The sequence below is a fragment of the Dryobates pubescens genome, chromosome 4 (assembly GCF_014839835.1).
Source record: "Dryobates pubescens isolate bDryPub1 chromosome 4, bDryPub1.pri, whole genome shotgun sequence".
Lineage (NCBI taxonomy): Eukaryota > Metazoa > Chordata > Aves > Piciformes > Picidae > Dryobates > Dryobates pubescens.
In genome coordinates, this window is record NC_071615.1 from 10,091,883 (window position 1) to 10,111,470 (window position 19,588).

General features: G+C 47.2%; 1 protein-coding gene across 1 annotated transcript; it reads left to right on the top strand.

The window, feature by feature from the left end:
* Nucleotides 1–14,049: 14,049 nt before the first annotated feature.
* On the top strand, nt 14,050–19,434 carry KDM8 (lysine demethylase 8). The gene is made up of 7 exons (XM_009900560.2): nt 14,050–14,523; nt 14,720–14,886; nt 16,043–16,175; nt 17,036–17,077; nt 17,788–17,937; nt 19,034–19,126; nt 19,222–19,434. Exons 1-7 carry the CDS (start codon nt 14,050–14,052, stop codon nt 19,384–19,386), a joined length of 1,224 nt encoding a protein of 407 aa, XP_009898862.2. The 3' UTR covers nt 19,387–19,434.
* Nucleotides 19,435–19,588: the final 154 nt, after the last annotated feature.

Here is a 19,588-nt window from a genome sequence, read left to right on the forward strand (position 1 = left end):
ATTTTGAAGTTGTGTGTTTATCTGGGGACCTGTCCTCTCCTCCCACACCTGCTTCCTTTATCACTAAGTCTTTCAGAAGGGACCTTGCTGAATTCTTTCTGGAAATCCAAGCAGCATATATATATATATATAAATATATATATATATACATCCAGTTCTTCTGTTTGCTGCCTCCTCCAGAGAACTCCCAAGAGGTCATAGAATCATAGAATCAATCGATAAGGTTGGAAAAGACCTCAAAGATCATCAAGTCCAACCTGCCACCCAACACCTCAGGACTACTAAACCATGGCACCAAGTGCCACATCCAATCCCCTCTTGAACACCTCCAGGGATGGTGACTCCGCCACCTCCCTGGGCAGCACATTCCAATGGCCAACAACTCTCTCTGTGAGATGTGCCTTTCTCCACAGAAGTCCCAAGCTGCTGAGTCACATTTACTCACCTTACCAAGCATTTCTAAAAGAACAAGGCTGATTCCTCCCCCACTCTGCCTTGTCTCCAGGCTTGTCCTGATGGGGCACCCAGGGAGTTTTCCCATGTGTCAGCTTTGACAGAGCCCAGGCATATTCAGCCAAAGGTTCCCATGGAATCCTGCCTGAAGCTGCACTCCCTGCACAGGACAGCTGGGAGAGATGTCCCTGGGGGGGTGCAGTGAGGGCACAGGGAGCACTGCTGATGCTTCTTCTTCAAGGGAACAGGGAAGCTCTCTGGCTCTAGGGCGCCAGTCTGCAGCTCTGCCATTGGCAATGGGCTGCTCACTTGTGTCTGTTCCCAGCTCTCCATATCCTCTGCACTGGGACTCCCAAACCCCTTTTAAACAGGGGGGCGGTTCCACCCCTAAACAGCACAGCAGAGCTGCAGCAGACAGCAGAGTGAAATAGCAGCTGCAGCCTGGGAGCCATTTGTCACAGACTTTGTTTAATTTCTTAGAGTGAAGAAGACAGAAGAATATAGGATTCATCACTTTAAATTCTATATAGTGACAAACCAGCAAGCACATTTAACAACTGAAATGCACTTTATAGACAGTAATGGATCCTGTTAACGTGTAACCTGGTATTTGGATTATCAAAGGCAGAGTGTATCAATTTTGGGGTTTGTATTAAAGTTGTTTTTTCCATCTGTTTAAAGTGGCTCTTTGTGATTTCACAGGGCATTACACTTTATGTGTCTCATTTGCTGTACCCAAAGGAATTTCATTCTGCTACCTTGGGATGCTGGCTAAGCTTTTAACTTTCCAGAACACGCCGCTCTGTGTCTGTCTCCATCACAGCGGTTGCTTCTCTGAATGTCTAACTTAGACACACACACATATTATACAGGTAATGCAGCTCCCATGTCATCACAGCTTTGTCACACCAAAGAGCCTGTCTCTAACCCTTTGTACCAATCCCATGGTCACCAGCCCAGCCTCTGCCACACTCACCTGGAAAGGATACAGCCGATCTCTGAAGCACACTTAGTGCTGCTGCTCTGCTGTGCACCACACACAGGTGGAAACACAGGAGACTGCAAACACAGGAGACTGCACCAAGGTTCATTTTGCTGCAGGTATGCACACAGGTACAGGTGGGTGTGCTTTTGCTTCCCTGGCAATCCTTCTTCTTTTTGTGTGAAGCACAGGCCATTCTAGCTGAGCCATGACAAAGCAGGGCCACCTCTTACAGGACCATCCCAATCCTACCACTGCCACTACCACCCTTCACAAGTGCCATCACAAAAACCACGGCCAAAAGCATCATCCCTTCTCCCTTTAAAACCACAGCAATCAAACATCAGCAGTTTTGGCTCAGTGGTCAGTCTGGTCTCCCATTAGTCCCAAGCTCACTTGCCCTTCCTGTTATTGTCACTATTGCACTGGCTCAGACCTTGCAGTCATTAGATCCATATTCTGAAGGCTCCTGATACAAAGTACATTTGGGGAAGGCTTAGTGTATAGATGAACCAAAACTTCCAGCTGGGTCTTCCCTATCTGCATTATTGCTTCAGAAAGCCCTTAACAGGAGCTGATGTTTCAGCTTGGCTGGTGACAAAAACCTGCTGTGCCACACACAGTGGCAAATGCAGAAGGGATGCCAGGTCTTGCATGGTTGTGTGACTGGTGGGCTATCTTTTAGAGAAGCACTACAGCTCCCAGTTTCCAAACACAAGCTGTGTGTAAGGCATAGCTAAGTGACTCACTGTGAAATGCAGCCCACTCCCGTGATGATGCACATTGCATTCCTCATTCCGTTATGGAGAGAACTCCCAGGGCAGGGGAAGGTGCATAGCATTTTCATGGACTGCTACAACATGCAGGGATCCAGAGAGCCTGCTGCTTCTCTGATCTTCACTGCAGTGACCCAGAAAGTTGATGATCTCAAAGGTCTTTTCCAACCTGGTTAATTCTATTCCAGTCTAGTCTAGTCTAGTCTATTCCCCACGAGCTCCAGCCTGACTGAACTAGAGAGCTGCTCACAAATAAACAGAGGATGTTCCTTCTCAGAATGTGGATGAAAATGCCCCCATTTCTATTTGTTCTCCTCACCCTGGCAAGTAACTGCTGCCTTCCAGAGCACAACCAGAGCATGATCTGTCTTTGCAGGGTGGCAAGCACTCCCACCCTGGTCAGACTCTGAATGCTCTGTGAGAAGCTTAGCACTGGCACGATACAAGGTGGGTATGCAGCTGCTCAAGCAGATTCAGAGCCCAAATGCCACTGTGTCAAGTACAACATCTTAGAACTAGCCAGGAGGAGGCAGCAGAACCGCAGGGCTTGTGCCCATACAGAGATGCCCAGTGTGAGAAGAGCCACAGAGAACCATGCTCAGAAGCAGCCCAGCTCCTGCTGGGCACACGGAGCGCCCACAGCAGAGGGCAGCTTCAGTTCTTCTGCCAGGATCCAGGCAGTGACAGCAAGGAAGAGAGAAACCAGAGAAACACTGGGCATCAGAGGGAAAAACAGGGAAGTCTGAGCTTGCTGTGCTCCTTGCCTGCATTTTCTCACAACCTCCAACGTTATTGCAGTGACGCACAACACCAGAGAATATAATTGCTGTGGTGATTACTTACAGCCATTACATTAAGCTTTAAAATGCTCCTTTCAAATTGAACAATGTTGGTTGGTGGTTTTTTTTTTTTCCCCCTCAAAGTCAACAGCTGGCTCACAGCTTGAAAGCAACAGTTAAGATAAATTAAATAAAAAGGGTAATAAAATTACAGGCTAAATTTAATTTCTGAAGCCCATGCAAACTCCAGCAAGGCTTTTAAAAACACCTCTTTAAAAGCAGTCACAGGAACAAAAGTCAAACCAGCCAACAGTTACCCCATGCTCCTAAATAACAATGCGACCAAGAAGGCCAATGGCATCCTGGCCTGCATCAAGAATAGTGTGGCCAGCAGGAGCAGGGAAGTCATTGTGCCCCTGTACTCAGCACTGGCTAGGCCACACCTTGGGTCCTGTGTCCAGTTCTGGGCCCCTCAATTTAAGAAGGACATTGAGATTCTTGAACGTGTCCAGAGAAGGGCAACAAGGCTGGGGAGAGGTCTTGAGCACAGCCCTGTGAGGAGAGGCTGAGGGAGCTGGGGTTGTTTAGCCTGGAGAAGAGAAGGCTGGCTCAGGGGAGACCTTAGTGCTGCCTACAACTACCTGAGGGGAGGTTGTAGCCAGGTGGGTTTTGGTCTCTTCTCCCAGGCAACCAGCACCAGAACAAGAGGACACAGTCTCAAGCTGCACCAGGGGAAGTTTAGGCTCAAGGTGAGGAGAAAGTTCTTCACACAGAGAGTTGTTGGCCATTGGAATGTGCTGCCCAGGGAGGTGGTGGAGTCACCATCCCTGGAGGTGTTCAAGAGGGGATTGAATGTGGCACTTGGTGCCATGGTTTAGTAGTCATGAGGTGTTGGGTGACAGGTTGAACTTGATGAACTTTGAGGTCTTTTCCAACCTTATTGATTCTATGATTCTATAACCTGTGGACACGAGTAACCATATACACTTCCAAACAGACTTAAAACAAAGCACAAACCCAATTTCACGCAGCATTTATAGCCCTAGTTGGAGGGGGGAAAAATCACACAGAAGATTCGAATGAGATTTGCAAATCTTGGGAGGCAGAGAAAGGAAAAGAAAAAACCCAACAGGATTACATATATATAATTCTTCCTTTTAAGGGACACATATATATATGAAGTGTGGTGAATGACAATGACACATAGCCACCCTTTGGATGGAAAGAAAAAGGTGCTCTGCTGCCTGCTCAAGATCAGTACAATGCCAGAAGCCTTTATCAGCTCCTGAAGAGCACTCCTAGAATGACAGGCAAGATTCACATTTCTAGAATGTATGACTTCATTTAAATGCCAAGAGGCTTTTCTCTGGCCTCCTCTTCTGTTTGCCATTGGGAACAGACTGTTCACAACTCCAATGGCCCCTGCTTGGCTAGTGGTGACGTGTTAAAGCCACACTTCATTAGGATGAGGCAGAAGCCTCATTGGGATGAGGCAGAAGCCATGCTTTGGCTCTCTTCCACACGCTTGTCAGGAAAGCTTGACACCTGCAGCACCACTCCAAGAGCAGGCTGTGCCTGTGCCTCCATCCTTTGCACTGTGAGCAGGCTGTGCCTGTGCCTCCATCCTTTGCACTGTGAGCAGGCTGTGCCTGTGCCTCCAACCTTTGCACTGCAAGCAGGCTGTGCCTGTGCCTCCATCCTCTACAATGCAGATCAGCTGCTCAGCACTTCACATCCTAGTGCACTTGAAAAGGATGCGAGAACCAAGAACACATATCCCACCTTCCTTATCATGAGTGAACTTCTGCCATAGCAGAAAGGCAGCTTCTCATCAGTGCTTATTAGCAAGAAGAAATATTCCAGATCAGTTTTCCCTGTCTATCTTTCCAGATTTGGTGCAGTTTTACAACACCCATGTACGAGACAGGCACATGGCAACAGGCAGGGATGTTCTGAGAGAACTGGGGCTGGTTAGTCGTCATAGAATGGCTTAGGGTGGAAGGGACCTTAGAGATCATCTACTCCAACCTCCCTGCCATGGGCAGGGATGCCTCTCAGCTTATCAGTCTATAAATTTCTGAGGGGTGGGTGTCAAGATGAAGGTGCCAGGCTCTTTTCAGTGATGCCCAGTGACAGGACAAGGAATACCAGGTATAACCTAGAACCTAGGAGGTTCCACTTCAACATGAGGAGGCACTTCTTTATGGTGAGGGATGTGGAGCACTGGAGCAGGCTGCCCAGAGAGGTTGTGGAGTCTCCTCTGGAGACTTTCAAAACCCACCTGGATGTGTTTCTGTGTGACCTGCCCTGGGTGATCCTGCTTTGGCAGGGGGCTTGGACAAGATGATCTCTGGAAGTTCCTTCCAGCTTCTACCATTCCGTGATTCTGAGGCACACACCACTGCCCTCCTTCCCTCACTCCTTGGCCCTTGCAAGCAGCAATAGGAAAGAAAGAATAGACTAGCCAGCCACTTGCTCTAGAAATCACTAGGACTACTTGTGTAGTAAAAACTGTACCAAGCACACACCAAAAAGAATGTGAATAATGTGTAAAAAGGGCTGTATTTGGTATACTTGGTGTGCAAGCAAGACTTTGGCAGGTATTCAGAACAAGAGGATGTGCTGGCATATATTCAGTATGGGAATCACCCCACCTACATTTATCTGCTTGAAAAGACAAGGTCATCTGTGCCAGGCCTCTAGCTTCCTTCTGCAGACTGAGAAGAGAAATAGAAAGCAGTTTATGCCACTTGCTTGCCCACCCTAAGTATCCTGTCTCAGAGTTGGGACAGATCTCCTTCTCTCCAATGATTCAAGAGAGCCCAGAGGATGAGCTTAGGCTGGACACTGAATGGAATCTGGCCTGGTCTAAAATTAAATCTCCTACCTAGGGTACAGTTGAGACAACAGAAAGAGTACTGCCTGCCATAAAGATTTCTTTAAGGACTTGTTGTAAAGATTTTTTGTTTCTTTGAATGTTGAAGGAGTATCTTTGCATATGCAGAAGATTCAAAAAAAAATTACTAAATTTTAAACCCAGCCTAACTTACAAAATTTCCATCCAGCACAGGTAACTAAGGCTGCACATGTTAGCAATACTAAATACTACGTCTGAGTTGCCTCTCGGCACTGAGACATACGTCCCAGATGGATGTTACATAATGCTTTGGGGGAGGTAGTGGTGGGGAAGAGGGAAAAAATGGAAAATTAAAAAAAAAAAAGAAAGAAGAAAGAAAGAAGGAAAGAAGAAGGGAAAGAAGAAAGGGGAAGAAGAAGGGAAAGAAGAAGAAAAAGAAGAAGGGAAAGAAGAAGGGGAAGAAGAAGGGGAAGAAGAAGGGGAAGAAGAAGGGGAAGAAGAAGGGGAAGAAGAAGGGGAAGAAGAAGGGGAAGAAGAAGGGGAAGAAGAAGGGGAAGAAGAAGGGGAAGAAGAAGGGGAAGAAGAAGGGGAAGAAGAAGGGGAAGAAGAAAAAAAAGGAAAATAAAAAAAAAAAGAAAGAAAGAAGGAAAGAAGAAGGGGAAGAAGAAGGGGAAAGAAAGGGGAAAGAAAAAGGGAAAAGAAAGGGGGAAGGAAGGGAAAAGAAAGGGGGAAGGAAGGGAAAAGAAAGGGGGAAGGAAGGGAAAAGAAAGGGGGAAGGAAGGGAAAAGAAAGGGGGAAGGAAGGGAAAAGAAAGGGGGAAGGAAGGGAAAAGAAAGGGGGAAGGAAGGGAAAAGAAAGGGGGAAGGAAGGGAAAAGAAAGGGGGAAGGAAGGGAAAAGAAAGGGGGAAGGAAGGGAAAAGAAAGGGGGAAGGAAGGGGAAAGAAGAAGGGAAAAGAAAGGGAAAAGAAAGGAGAAAGAAAATTTTAAATAAAAAGGAAAAAAGAAAAAAGGAAAAAGAAAGAAAAATGAAACACTGAAAGGAGACAGGAAAAAGAAAAATTGAAAGGGAAAATAAATATTGAAAGGAAAAAGAAAAATTGAAAGGAAAAAGAAAAATTGAAAGGAAAAAGAAAAATTGAAAGGAAAAGGGAAAAGGGAAAAGGGAAAGGGAAAAAATAAAAAGAAAGTTAAAAAAAAAAAGAAAAATAAAGAAACAATAAAGAGGGGAAAAAAAAAAAAAAAGAAGAAGAAGAAAAAAGGGGAGGGAGAAGCTTTTTGCAGGGATTTCTGCAAGCAGAGCTGGGTGTCCTGTTCCAGGCCGCTCCTGAAAGAACACCGCGTGCCCCTACGCACCCTGCCACACAAGGAAACGCGGCCCAAAGCGCCACGCAGAATGTCACCTTCTCTCCCTCCACGTTACTCCGTCTAGTAATATCAGAGGGATGATGACAATATGTTGTTCTCGATGGAAGTAGATGACAGGGCTATTTGTGAGAGCTGGCAGCTGCCACTCGCAGCAGAGCAGATGGCAGTGATAAAAACACAAGGCGGGAGCAGGATGATGAAGACATCTCCTCATTATGCTCTTGCTGTACGACCGCGCTTGGCTCCGGGCGCAACCGACATGCGTGGCTGTGTCGCTTTCCAGCAGGAAGACCTCGCTTGGCTGAGGAAAACAGCTCTTGGGGAGCAATTAATTCTGCACAGGTTATTAATGGGAATCACAGAATCACAGAATGTTAGGGGTTGGAAGGGATCTTAAAGGATCATCCAGTCCGAGCCCCCTGCCAGAGCAGGTCACACTGGAACACATCCAGGTAGGCTTTTAAAGTCTCCAGTGAAGGAGGCTCCACAACCTCTCTGGGCAGCCTGCTCCAGAGCTCTGGCACAATACAGTGACAAAGGTTTTCCTTATGTTCGCATGGAACCTTTTCCAGCTTGCACCCATTGCCCCCTGTCCTATCATTGGACATCACTGAGCAGAGCCTGGCTCCATCCTCCCAACACTGCCCTTTACATTGTTATAAATATGAATGAGGTCACCCCTCAGGCTCCTCCAAGCTAAAGAGCCCCAGCTCCCTCAGCCTTTCCTCACCCAGGAGATGTTCCACTACCTTCAGCATCTTTGTGGCTCTGCACTGGATTCTTTCGAGCAGTTCCCTGAGGTCCTACTAGAGCTGAGGGGGCCAGAACTGGATACAATATTCCATATGCAGCCTCACCAGGGCAGAGTGGAGAAGGAGGAGAATCATCCATCTCCTGTCCATAAAAAGTAGCCAGAAAAGACACTGCAAGTCTTCATCTGTTCCTTCTGTTGTTCTTGAACACAGAGAGACCACCATTCATTTCTGGCCATGGAGAACCACCAAACACTGTCATGGCCATCATCAGTCTGCATTCCCATCTACTCTCCCATTTGCACTTTTTTAACAGCTTTGGGGTTTTGAGGTAGATGGGGGCTGTTAAATGAGCACACTGCTCATGGAAGGTACCAGTCAACCACTCCTGAAAGCAGAAACTGACCCTAAGGCACACATGGCAGGGTAGCAGCAGCACCAGCCTTTCCTCCCCTTCCCTGCCCCAGGCAAAGGACCTTGGATGGCACTGACAGGCACTTCTCGTCTTCAATAGTCACTAAAAGCATAGACTGCCCAGGACAACCAGGACAGCATCTTCCTGACACAGACAGATGGAGGGGAACTGATGGCCATCACCTGACTGAAGCACCACAATAGTAAGCAGCAGTCACTCCCAGCATGGAGCCAGGAACCCTGCTGTGGCAGAGCCTCAGGTGCCCTGAGCAGCACCTCAGCTGGACACCAGCCCTGCAGGGAGACACCAGAGTGCAAACACCCAACTCAACAGCTTCTGCTCACTCTGCAGAGTGAACAATCCACAGATGCCAGTTGGACTTCGCTCAGCCACCGGAAACATGATTTAGAGAACAAGGATCCTGAGCAATGTTCTTGGCCTGTTAACTCCATTCAGACACTTGGTCCTAGCAAGGCTTTCTTTTTTCAGGGGGCAAACCAGGAAAATCAATGAGAATTTCAAGTTGCAGCTGAAAATCTGTTAGCTTTTGTAACAGAGAATCCAAACCTGAAGCACAAACATAAAAGGCACATAATGTTTACATTAATACACAGCCTCCAAACTTTTAAAATGTTGGTTCCATCCTTGCTTAATAAGTACACAGAGCAATTAACCTTGCAGTGGTTCTGAGATGCCTGTAAAATAAACAGTAGAAGTGTTTTGAACACTATCTATGTTCTTACAAGGCCTTAGTGGAGATCGCTTTTATCTGCCAAGATAAACAAAAATTAATCTCTACCAACACAATAATTAATGATATGCAATGTAAGACTAATGCACTGGTAATTAACATGATAAAATAGAACTTTGCCAAAGCACAAGCATGAGATACAGCTAAATGCACATGGAGCTGAAACAGGAAGAAAGAGCTGAAGGTTTTAAACCTCTGCGCAGTCAAAAAGCTGCTCTACCAGGAAAACAATACAGGTATTTGTCACCCATTTTGCTTCTACTGGCCAGATAATGAGCTTGGAAGATACTCTGCTTGAAATTCTGATGTGAGGCTGGCTATACTCTTGCATCAAATCTTGTGTGGGTTACTGTGCCAGGGTATTCTATATCCTGAGACAACCTCAAACATTTCAGTTGCTTTAAGAAACAAGTATCACAGAATCATAGAATGTTATGGGTTGGAAGGGACCTTGGAAGGTAAGAGTCCAATCCCTCCCCCCGCCAGAGCAGGATCACTGAAAGCAGGTCACACAGGAACACATTCAGGTGGGTTTTGAAAGGCTCCAGAGAAGGAGACTCCACAACCTCTCTGAGCAGCCTGCTCCAGGGCTCCATCACACTCAGAGTACTCTGAGCCACAGTACACCTGGAGCGTGAGACAAGGTGGACCAGCAGCGGAGCCCTCTCACACTCTGACCCCTTTATGCCCATCTTGTGAATATACTGGAGAGACAACTGACAGAAACCACCGGAGAGAGCTGCCCTGATTGTCGCTGAGGCAGGCCAAGCACAGCAGAGAGATGGCATCAGACCCTCTGACACCACAGAGGAGAGGGCTCCATCTTCAATCAAATCTGCAGGCAAAGCCATCACATTCTGCCCATCAGCAGTGCAAGTAATTTACACCTCCCTGCTTGGGTTTATGCATCTGGGGCATCTATTTAGTTTTTATTACTTCTGGCCTTGGCTCCCACACTCCTTCACAGATCAAGTAACTGCTTTCCCTGTTTGCTAATTCCAACAGCTGGTTATTACTCACCAGGCTCTGCTATACTCGCCTGGGGAAGGATCATAAATAAATGTGTACGAGAAAGCAGATGCTGTCATCTGAAAAATGGATCCACCTAGTAAAAACGTCCTACTGAGGACTCAGGTGGTCAATCACTGAGCACGTGTCCTGGTGTCAGTTTAATGAAACCTAAAAACAATCCCAGGTCTTTGCTCATTAATTCAAATTAGCAAATGAGAAAAGAGCATTATAAAAGATATTGCTACAAACTAGTAATAAAATGCCAATGTGACAGGACAAACACCTGCAGGAGACAAAGGCAGTATGAGACACAGAACTTTTATATATATATGTGTGTGTGTGTGTGTGTGTGTATATATATACACACACACATATATATATATACACACACATACACACACACATACATACATACATACATATATTTGGTGTAAATAATCACTTTTCCACCAGTGATAGACATGGTAACCTCAATGGCATCCTGGTCTGTATCAGGAACAGTGTGGCCAGCAGGAGCAGGGAGGTCATTCTGCCCCTGTACTCAGCACTGGTGAGGCCACACCTTGAGTACTGTGTCCAGTTCTGGGCCACTCAGTTTAGGAAAGATGCTGACTTGCTGGAAGGTGTCCAGAGAAGGGTAACAAAGCTGGGGAGGGGTTTGAAGCACAGCCCTATGAGGAGAGGCTGAGGGAGCTGGGATTGCTTAGCCTGGAGAAGAGAAGGGTCAGAAGAGACCTTCTTGCTGTCTACAACTACCTGAAGGGTGGTTGTAGACAGGTGGAGGTTGGTCTCTTCTCCCAGGCAACCAGCACCAGAACAAGAGGACACAGTCTCAAGCTGCACCAGGGGAGGTTTAGGATGGATGTTAGGAAGAAGCTCTTCACAGAAAGAGTCATTGGCCATTGGAATGTGGTGCCCAGGGAGGTGGTAGAGTCACCATCACTGGAGGTGTTTAGGAAGAGACTGTATGGGATGCTTGGTGCCATGGTTTAGTTGATTAGATGGTGTTGGGTGTAAGGTTGGACTCAATGATCTCAAAGGTCTCTTCCAACCTGGTTAATTCTATTCTATTCTATTCTATTCTATTCTATTCTATTCTAACCATAGGTCCCAGAGTCTATGACTATAAACAGAAGAGAGAAATACAGATGGTTGATCAGACTTTATTATCTCTCTTAATTGTGTGCCTGCTTATTTGTTTTTGGTGGGTTTGGTTGCTGGTGTGCTTTTTAAAGGTAATTTCTTTCTGAATGGCAGGCCTAGGAGAAAGTAAGCTGCCTGAAGCATATTTAGAAAATAGAATACAAAAGAGAACAAAATGCTCTTTGCAGCCTACACCACAGGAAGCAGCAGGGGGAAAATCCTGGTATCAAAATTTCCTCCCTGTTTGAAAAGGGACATCTTTCAGCTGGGTTAGGCACATTGGCTTCCACAATCTTAAAAGAAATTACTTCTGATAAAAACAGCCCAAATTGCAGTGATGATGGCATAATCCACAAGGAAACAGAACTCTGTTTCACATCCAATTCTGCAGGTCACACAGATACCAATAGTTTTTTGTTAGTTGGCAGCAGGAATTAAATTATCTCTTGCTGGAAATCCCTAGCACTGAAGTCACCAACTTCCTTGGTGACACTGCTCACCAAAAACGTAGCTTACAGACATTTATGAACCAGCACACACATACTAGAAGGCTAATTGCTCTGACAGCAAAACTTCCCAATTCAGCTTCTGGAAATGTTTTGGGGTTTTCCCCAATAAAGCCAATTTCAACCAAATTGCAAACATGCAGTAGGATATTATGAGCTTTTTGTGGATTTTCCTCCCAAAGGGCAGACCTGCTACAATAAAACTTAATACACACCTGAAATCTTTTTTTATCAGCTCAGCAGATATGCAGCTCAGCCCCTTCAGAATATTGGTGTTATAACAGCACTCCAACCACTGTACCACAATATGACTGATGACAAATAAATGTCTTCTAGTGTAAACTCAAGAGAGAGAGACACTGAGCCTCCCTGAATGCCCCAAAACCAAAATCCACTCCTTCATCTGCAAACCATAATCCACTCCTTCATCTGCAAACTGATAAAGTTGATCACAGCCTTAATGCTCCCATATTGAACTGGAGACTACGCATGCAGAACTTGGTGTTATTTAACATATCAGAGAGAAAATCCAAACCTTCAAAACACCATTTGTGAAAATATTCCTACTGTTCATACTAAAGAAACTATGATTGAGTAAAAATTGTATCAACCAACTTAAAGAGGAATAAAGATTAATAGAAATGGCAATAAGTGCTGGACAGTCCCTAAGTAGAAGACTTGCAACACTTGCCAGCATCAAAAATTACAAATACTGAACACAAGGCCTAAGGAGAAGTTCTCCTTGCCAGTTAAATATCCTCTCCTGTAGCAGCATATATTAACATTTAGCAATCAAGGAGGAGAAAAGTCTAAATGAAGGTGCTAAAAATCACACAGTCACAGGACAAATTGAAGGAGCCAAGAGAAAGGCAGTTAGAAGGCAGAGAACAGACAGGCCAGCACGATGAGCCAATGCAGCAATGTGACAGCAGGAGAGGAAGTCATTCAAACCAGACAGCTGGGGAACAGGGTAGAGGAAAGCCACAAGCAGCAGTAACAGGAGGACTCAAATCAGCTCTCTTTCTTTGAAAGCATTAGCAACCGTGCATGGGGCAGGAAAATCAGTGTTCTTGCAGTAGGAGAGGTGACAATTTCAACCTTCCCTGTAAATGTAAGATTTTGCATCAAATTTGAAGACTGAACACTTTTTTATGGCCTACACAGTCCTTGCTTTAGATTTTGGTTCGTGATGTGAAGACATTTCTCACCACTGAATTTTAAGTAAAATACAATTTTCTTCACAGTCAAGTTTTAAGTAGAGAGAATAGGTTCAGGGCACACTATCAATGCAAGATGGGGCTGAAAGGTGTCTTGCAAAGTGTGTTACAAGACTGAGATGCATGTTTCTTAGAGGAAGCACAGAATGAAAACATGCAGCATAAACTTCCCAAAAGACCACACCATCCGTGATGCTTTGAGGCCCCTCTCAGGTTACTCAGATCAGCATGCAAAGTGCCAGAAAGGCTTTCTAATACTTAAGATCAACATTGATCAGAGTATCTCCCTGTCATCCAGCAGCTATCTATTCGTTAATGGTTGTCCCACCTTTGGAACAGAGTGATTTCCAGAGTGAGCTGTCTACCTCACACCATTACTGTAGGGTTAACATGTAAGCCAAAACAGAAAGCAAGCTACACTGGAGATGTGTGCTTCTCTTCAGTGCAAACAGCTGCTGAACTCTATCAGAGTCACTGGTCCAGAGCCCAAAGGGCACCGTCTGGGCTGAGCCCGGGCATTGGTATGCGGCTCATCAACACCCGAGCTGCAGCTCCGCAGAGCCTTTAAACTCAGTGAGAGCCACCGACAAGAAGGCCCCGCGTCCCTCGCCCTTGCTCCGCACTTGCACAAGCATTCAGCGTTGAAGGCTGGCTGGGCGGTGGGACTACTCTGGGCTAAAACCGGCATGAAGAAGTGAGCAATTTTTTATCGAGGTTTCCGTGTGGGTTCGTTGCCTGGCTGCACGAAGATTGGCCGCAGCACAAAGGCACAAACACAGGAATGTGAGCGGGGCTGCTCCTTCCCGCCGCGGCATACGGAACAGCCTGGGGAGCACACCGGGGAAAAGCGTTCGGCAGAGCTCCCCTGGAGCAGTGCGGCAGCACCGGGGAGCTGAAGACACCGAGCCCAAACCAAGCCGAAACCCCCGGGCTCCGGCCGCAGCGACAACGCGCGGGAGCAGCGCCCCGGCCCCGCACGCAGGCGCCGCCCCCACCAGGCCCCGCCCCCGCGCCCGCGCGGTCCAGGCGGCGCTGCGCGGCCATGGCGGCTCCCGGTAGCGAGCTGGGCCCGACCGCTAACCCTGCGCTGTGGGCGGAGGTGCGGGCGCTGCTGCCCGGCGCCGAGGAGGGGTTGACATTGGCGCTGAGCGGTGAGGTGGAGGATGGGGTCCTGCAGCTGCTGCGGCGCGCCCGGGGGCTGTTCTACGCCCAGCCTTGCGAGGCGGCAGCGCTGGGGCGCCTGGGCGAGGTCCTGCGCGACTACTCCTGGGAGCGGCTGAACGCGGGGCCGTGGCGGGAGGTCAGCAAGGCCTGGCGGCAGGTTTACACCTACGGCTGCCTCTTCGCGGCGCTGGCCGAGGTCGCCGCCGGCCGCCCGCTGGCGCCTGCCGTCCGGCTCTGCGACATGGGGCTGCTCATGGGCGCCTCCGTCCTGGACAACGTCCTCGCCCGCCTCGTCCGCGTCCTGCAGGCGCAGCTGCCCCGCGGGGAGCTGTGCGCCCACGGCAGCGTCAAGGTAACGAACCCCTGGGCTCCTTTCGAGCCCCGCGCCTCCCCTTGCCCTCGCAGCTCTGCTCTGGTGCGCTCTCTGTCGGCGCTCCCCAGCCCCGTTCACCTGTCGCCGAGCCACGCTGCCCGTCCCAGCCCTCTCTGTTCCCCGGGTCCCCGCGGGCCTTCGGTGGCAGCAGCTGCAGGAGGAATCTCTGTTGCAGAGGGACCGGACCGACCCCGCTCCAGCCCCTGTTGTGCAGCCAGAAGATGCAGTTCCACATCTTCGCTGCCCTTCTCTGGAGCACTTCAGAGACAACTATCTCATCCCAGGGAAGCCTGTTGTCTTGGAGGGGATTATTGACCACTGGCCCTGCATGAAGAAGTGGAGGTGAGAAATGAGAGCTTCTCTTCTGCCCTAGTGATAGAGGAGATCGTTTTCTGTATCAGGTTTTGTGATGCTCAGTGGAGCAGTAAAGCCCACAGAAGATAGGCATCATCGGGAGCACCTTTTGTTGTCAGCTCCTTCCTGCTACAGTGCTGGCTTTGTTCTGTAGCACCTGCTCTACAGAGAAGGGAAGCACATCCCAGCATTCTGCACACTGCAGGGTGAGCACTAGCTCCAGAGGGCAGTTCCCAGCCCTGGTTCCCAGCTGTGCTGGGTAACTTTTAGCTACAGTGGGGACAAGTGGCATCGCCAGCAGCTCAGGGAGCTGCTTGCAGCTTAATGGGGTCTCGGTCAGTGATTTTCATGTCTTGGAACTTGCTGATAATCAATGGAGTGGAAAGTGAAATTTGGAGGTGTGTGAGCAGGTGTGATTGGCTTTTTCATTCCTGTGTGCAAGAATTGATGTTTGTGCAGCTGGAGTAAGCAATGGAGACAACATTTCCAGTACTGAGAACCATGTATTTGTGAGACTAAGCTCATGAGCCCTTAGAAAAAGGGGAGAATACTTAGTTTGAGTAATGGCATTTGTGCCTCAGGCAAGGGGAAAACTCTCTTCAGCTGAATACACTTGTTATTTCACAGGAGTTTTACTCTTTTTTGAGAGAAGGTTCTCCACTGCATAGCTTCCAACACTTAGAAAGGTTTAGTTAGTGCCATTGGAGAGATGTGCACCTCCCAGCAGTCATTCCTCTGACTGCAGGTGGGATGGATGTCACTGGCACTTCTGTACAGAGGGTTGATCTGTACAGGATGGAAAGACACCTTGGGTTTAGCAAGTGTAGCAACAGAAGCATGAGCCATCCTCCCTAGGCAGGAGAGACTAACAGCTTGCATCTCCTCTGCTCCTAAGGAAACAATAATTAGGTGAACAAGGTTTTGAACCAAAACAAAAGAGCTGTGACATCTTGTACACACAAACTTCTTTCCTTGCCCTTTTTGTCCTTTTCTGTTGTCTTTTACCACTGGTTGGTTGGCTTTAGAAGAAACTCCTGGTTGCAGAGCTTTCCTGCTCTAAAAGGTTGATTTGGGTGGGTTGCCTTACATTCAGCATGAGTAAGAGGAGCAGAAGAGAAGGGTAATGGAACTTTCTTTATTTCAGTGTGGACTATTTTTGTCAAGTCGCAGGGTGCCGCACAGTCCCCGTGGAGCTGGGTTCCCGATACACGGATGAGGAATGGTCTCAGAGGCTCATGACTGTGGGGGACTTCATCAGCCAGTACATTGTGAATGAGGTCTGTGACCCTCGTGGTGCTCCTCCAAATGCAGCAGTGTGTTACTAGAACAGAACTTCTGCTTAGAACAAGCTTGCTTAGAAGTGATGTCAGGGCAGGGGCTGTGCCATAAGCACAGCTCTGAATTAAAAGGTTTGATTTATTTTCACCATCTGAAGCTACAGATAGTTACTGCAACAACAGCTAGGTTTGTTCTTTATATATAACCAAACATACAGCAGCTGGAATTTGACAGATGCTTCTGCAGCAACAGCCTGAACAGCAGAATCTAAGGATAAGGGTTCCTTAGTCCATAGTTCTCTTCTCTTGGTTATTAAACTGCTTAGATCAAGGATCAAATCCATGTGCCCCAGGTAAAAATACCAGAAAGTTGATCAACAATTGAATGTCTTTCACAGCTGAGGATCTGAAGGCCTTGTTTGTGTTTCATAGTCTTCTGGCAGGAAGGACCAATGTGCCTTTGCTCATTGGTCTGTGGTGCAGAGTATCAAGGTCCCTACAGGGAAGTAAGTTGGATGAGCCTGTAACCAGCAGGGTCAGGCTATAATGTTGCAGAGTGTTGCCACAGGGCTGACACCAGAACTGTTGAGGCTCTGTAGGATCATAGCTTGGCTTCTTCTTCCAGTAACTTCAGCCAGTTGAGTTGGTTGTGGGGAGATATCTGCACTCTTAAAATTCCACTGTAGCCATAAGGTACTGTTGCAGAAGACCCCTTACAGTAGTCAGCTGCTGAAACAAATGTTAGTGCTCTGACACAGGACATTGGGGATGGATGTTACCTCTAGGCAAATTAACTGACTGAGAAGTCTTTCCCTCTGTGTGATTACAACTTTCTTTCTCTTTCTCTGCTGTAATTTCAGAACAGTGTTGGATACCTTGCCCAACATCAACTTTTTGATCAGGTAAAATTAAGTTCTCCATCTTTTTTGCAGTCAGGTGATCCTTTTGTAGCACAAATCAGTTAATATTTCCTAAGGTTCTCTTCCCCCAGTTTGAATGAACACAGGGAGGAATTTGTTCCATTTGGCTGAAAGACCTGGAAACAAAACCCTTGGAGAAGTACAGGCAGTGGATCTTACTGCTGTTCCAGAACAATGTGGCATATGTTTACAGGCATATAACCTGGAAAGCAGCATTTCCCTGAAAAGTATTTAAGCCAGGGAAGAGATTTGGACAGGAAACAGACTTCAGTGGTGTTCAGCCTGTTCTGAAATGTCATTCCAGTTAACCAGGTGGTTGGAAGAGATAGAAAAGAATCTCCTGGAGAAGCAAGTTTAATGTGTCAAAAATTAGCTGCTCCTTTTCCATGAACAGCAGACTCTCTATTCTTGTGGGTTTCTCTGGTTTCTGCTAAAGCAAAGGGTCTCTGAAGAAAGAGAACCCCCTTTCTTTCTCCCACCTCTCCTTCCAATTGAATCTGCTTGCTAGAACAGAAGGTGTGAGAACTTTGCCTGCAGATTCCTAGCAGTTCAGCTACTTCTCCCCAGGCTTTGCTGGATGAGCAGGTCACTTTTTCCTTTGTGTCAAGCCTTCTTCCTCTGTTGTATGAATTGCAAACCTTTAGCAAGTCAGCACATAACCATTTTTAATTCTTATTTCTGTATGGGAGCAGATCCCAGAATTGAAAGAGGATATCAGGATCCCTGACTACTGCTGCCTGGGGGAAGGGGAAGAAGATGACATCACCATTAATGCTTGGTTTGGTCCAGCAGGCACTGTCTCACCTCTTCATCAGGATCCTCAGCAAAATTTTTTAGCCCAGGTCTGTCCTCTGCTTACTCAGCACATGCCATTAGTGCTGTACCTAGAGAAAATGCTCACTCTGTTTAAGTGTTGGAGAGCAGGGTAGCAGACAGCTTGATGAATGAGCAAAGGACTGAGTATGTGCAGATACTTTGCTATTCTGTTGTGTTTGTCACAACTGCAACTTGATCCTCAGTGTAATCTTGTAGGCCACAAACTCATCGAGACAGACCATTACTTACTCTCATTTTACAGTGATAAATGGAAGTCACAAGAAGCAGCATTTCCAAAGTCATACAGGGAATAAGTGACAGAGTTGTGGTGTCCAGGCACAAGCAGCACAAATGTTCACCCTCTGCCTACTGCAGACATTCCAATGGTATCAGTGCAGGAATCAGCTTTGATTTGAATCTAAATGAATTTGATTAAAGGTATAGAATCAGTCAGGGTTGGAAGGGACCACAAGGATCATCTAGTTTCAACACCCCTGCCATGTGCAGGGACACCTCACACTAGATCAGGCTGGCCAGAGCCTCATCCAGCCTCATCTTAAACACCTCCAGGGACAGGGCCTCAACCACCTCCCTGGACAACACATTTCCAGGGCTTCACCACTCTCACAGTGAAGAACTTCCTCCTCACGTCCAGCCTGAATCTCCCCACCTCCAGCTTCATTCCATTCCCCCTAGTCCTATCACTACCTGATACCCTAAGAAGTCCCTCCCCAGCCTTCTTGGAGGCCCGCTTCAGATACTGGAAGGCCACAATAAGGTCACCTCAGAGCCTTCTTTTCTCCAGACTGAACAGCCCCAACTCTTTCAGTCTGTCCTCACAGGAGAGGTGCTTCAGCCCTCTGCTCATCCTCGTGGCCCTTCTCTGGACACATTCCAGCATGTCCATATCCCTCTTGTAATAGGGGCTCCAGAAGTATTTCCTGGTATTTCAAATTCTTACCTGCTCCAAGAGAACAGGTACTTGGAGCTCCAATAGTCTGATTTAGTTTAGCTCTTTATTATAACTTCTTAGTAGCAAAGACAATGTTTCCTGCAATCAGATATATTTGATGTTAAATACCAACCGTGACAGAGTGGAAACCCTGACTGTGATCTGTACAGGTGTTTGGAAGGAAGTACATCTGCCTGTGCTCACCACAGGAGTCAGAAAACCTCTATCCACATGAAAGCCACATTCTTCACAACACCAGTCAGGTAAGGGGCTGCCTAAAATGTTCATGTCAGTAATGTGACTTCATCGTATTTGAGTGAAGATGTTCCTACTGATGATTGGTTTGGGCTTTTTATAGGTGGATGTGGAAGATCCTGACTTAGTGAAGTTTCCCAATTTCAGAAAGGCTGCACTTCAGTCCTGTGTTTTGATGCCTGGACAAGTTCTCTTCATTCCAGTTCAATACTGGCACTATGTACGATCGCTCGATATCAGCTTCTCTGTCAGCTTCTGGTGGTCATAGCTCTGAAGCCTACATAAACTCTGCTGGTGGTGTTAAGAGGAAACCAAAAATCACAAGATGCAGCATCTGCAGTCTTCTCACAAGGGAATTATTATTGAGCATGAGAATGTTGTTCCCTGTCCAGAGGTTAGAGGTGGATTGGACAAAACACAAACCAAAGAACCAGCAAAACTCTTGCTTCAGCACGGTGGAAGAATCTGGA

Coding starts and splice junctions, on each gene's coding strand:
- KDM8 (XM_009900560.2), top strand. CDS start 14,050: ATGGCGGCTCCCGGTAGCGAGCTGGGCCCGACCGCTAACCCTGCGCTG. Junction 17,078..17,787: donor AACATCAACTTTTTGATCAG/GTAAAATTAAGT, acceptor GTATGGGAGCAG/ATCCCAGAATTGAAAGAGGA. Junction 19,127..19,221: donor TTCTTCACAACACCAGTCAG/GTAAGGGGCTGC, acceptor GGCTTTTTATAG/GTGGATGTGGAAGATCCTGA.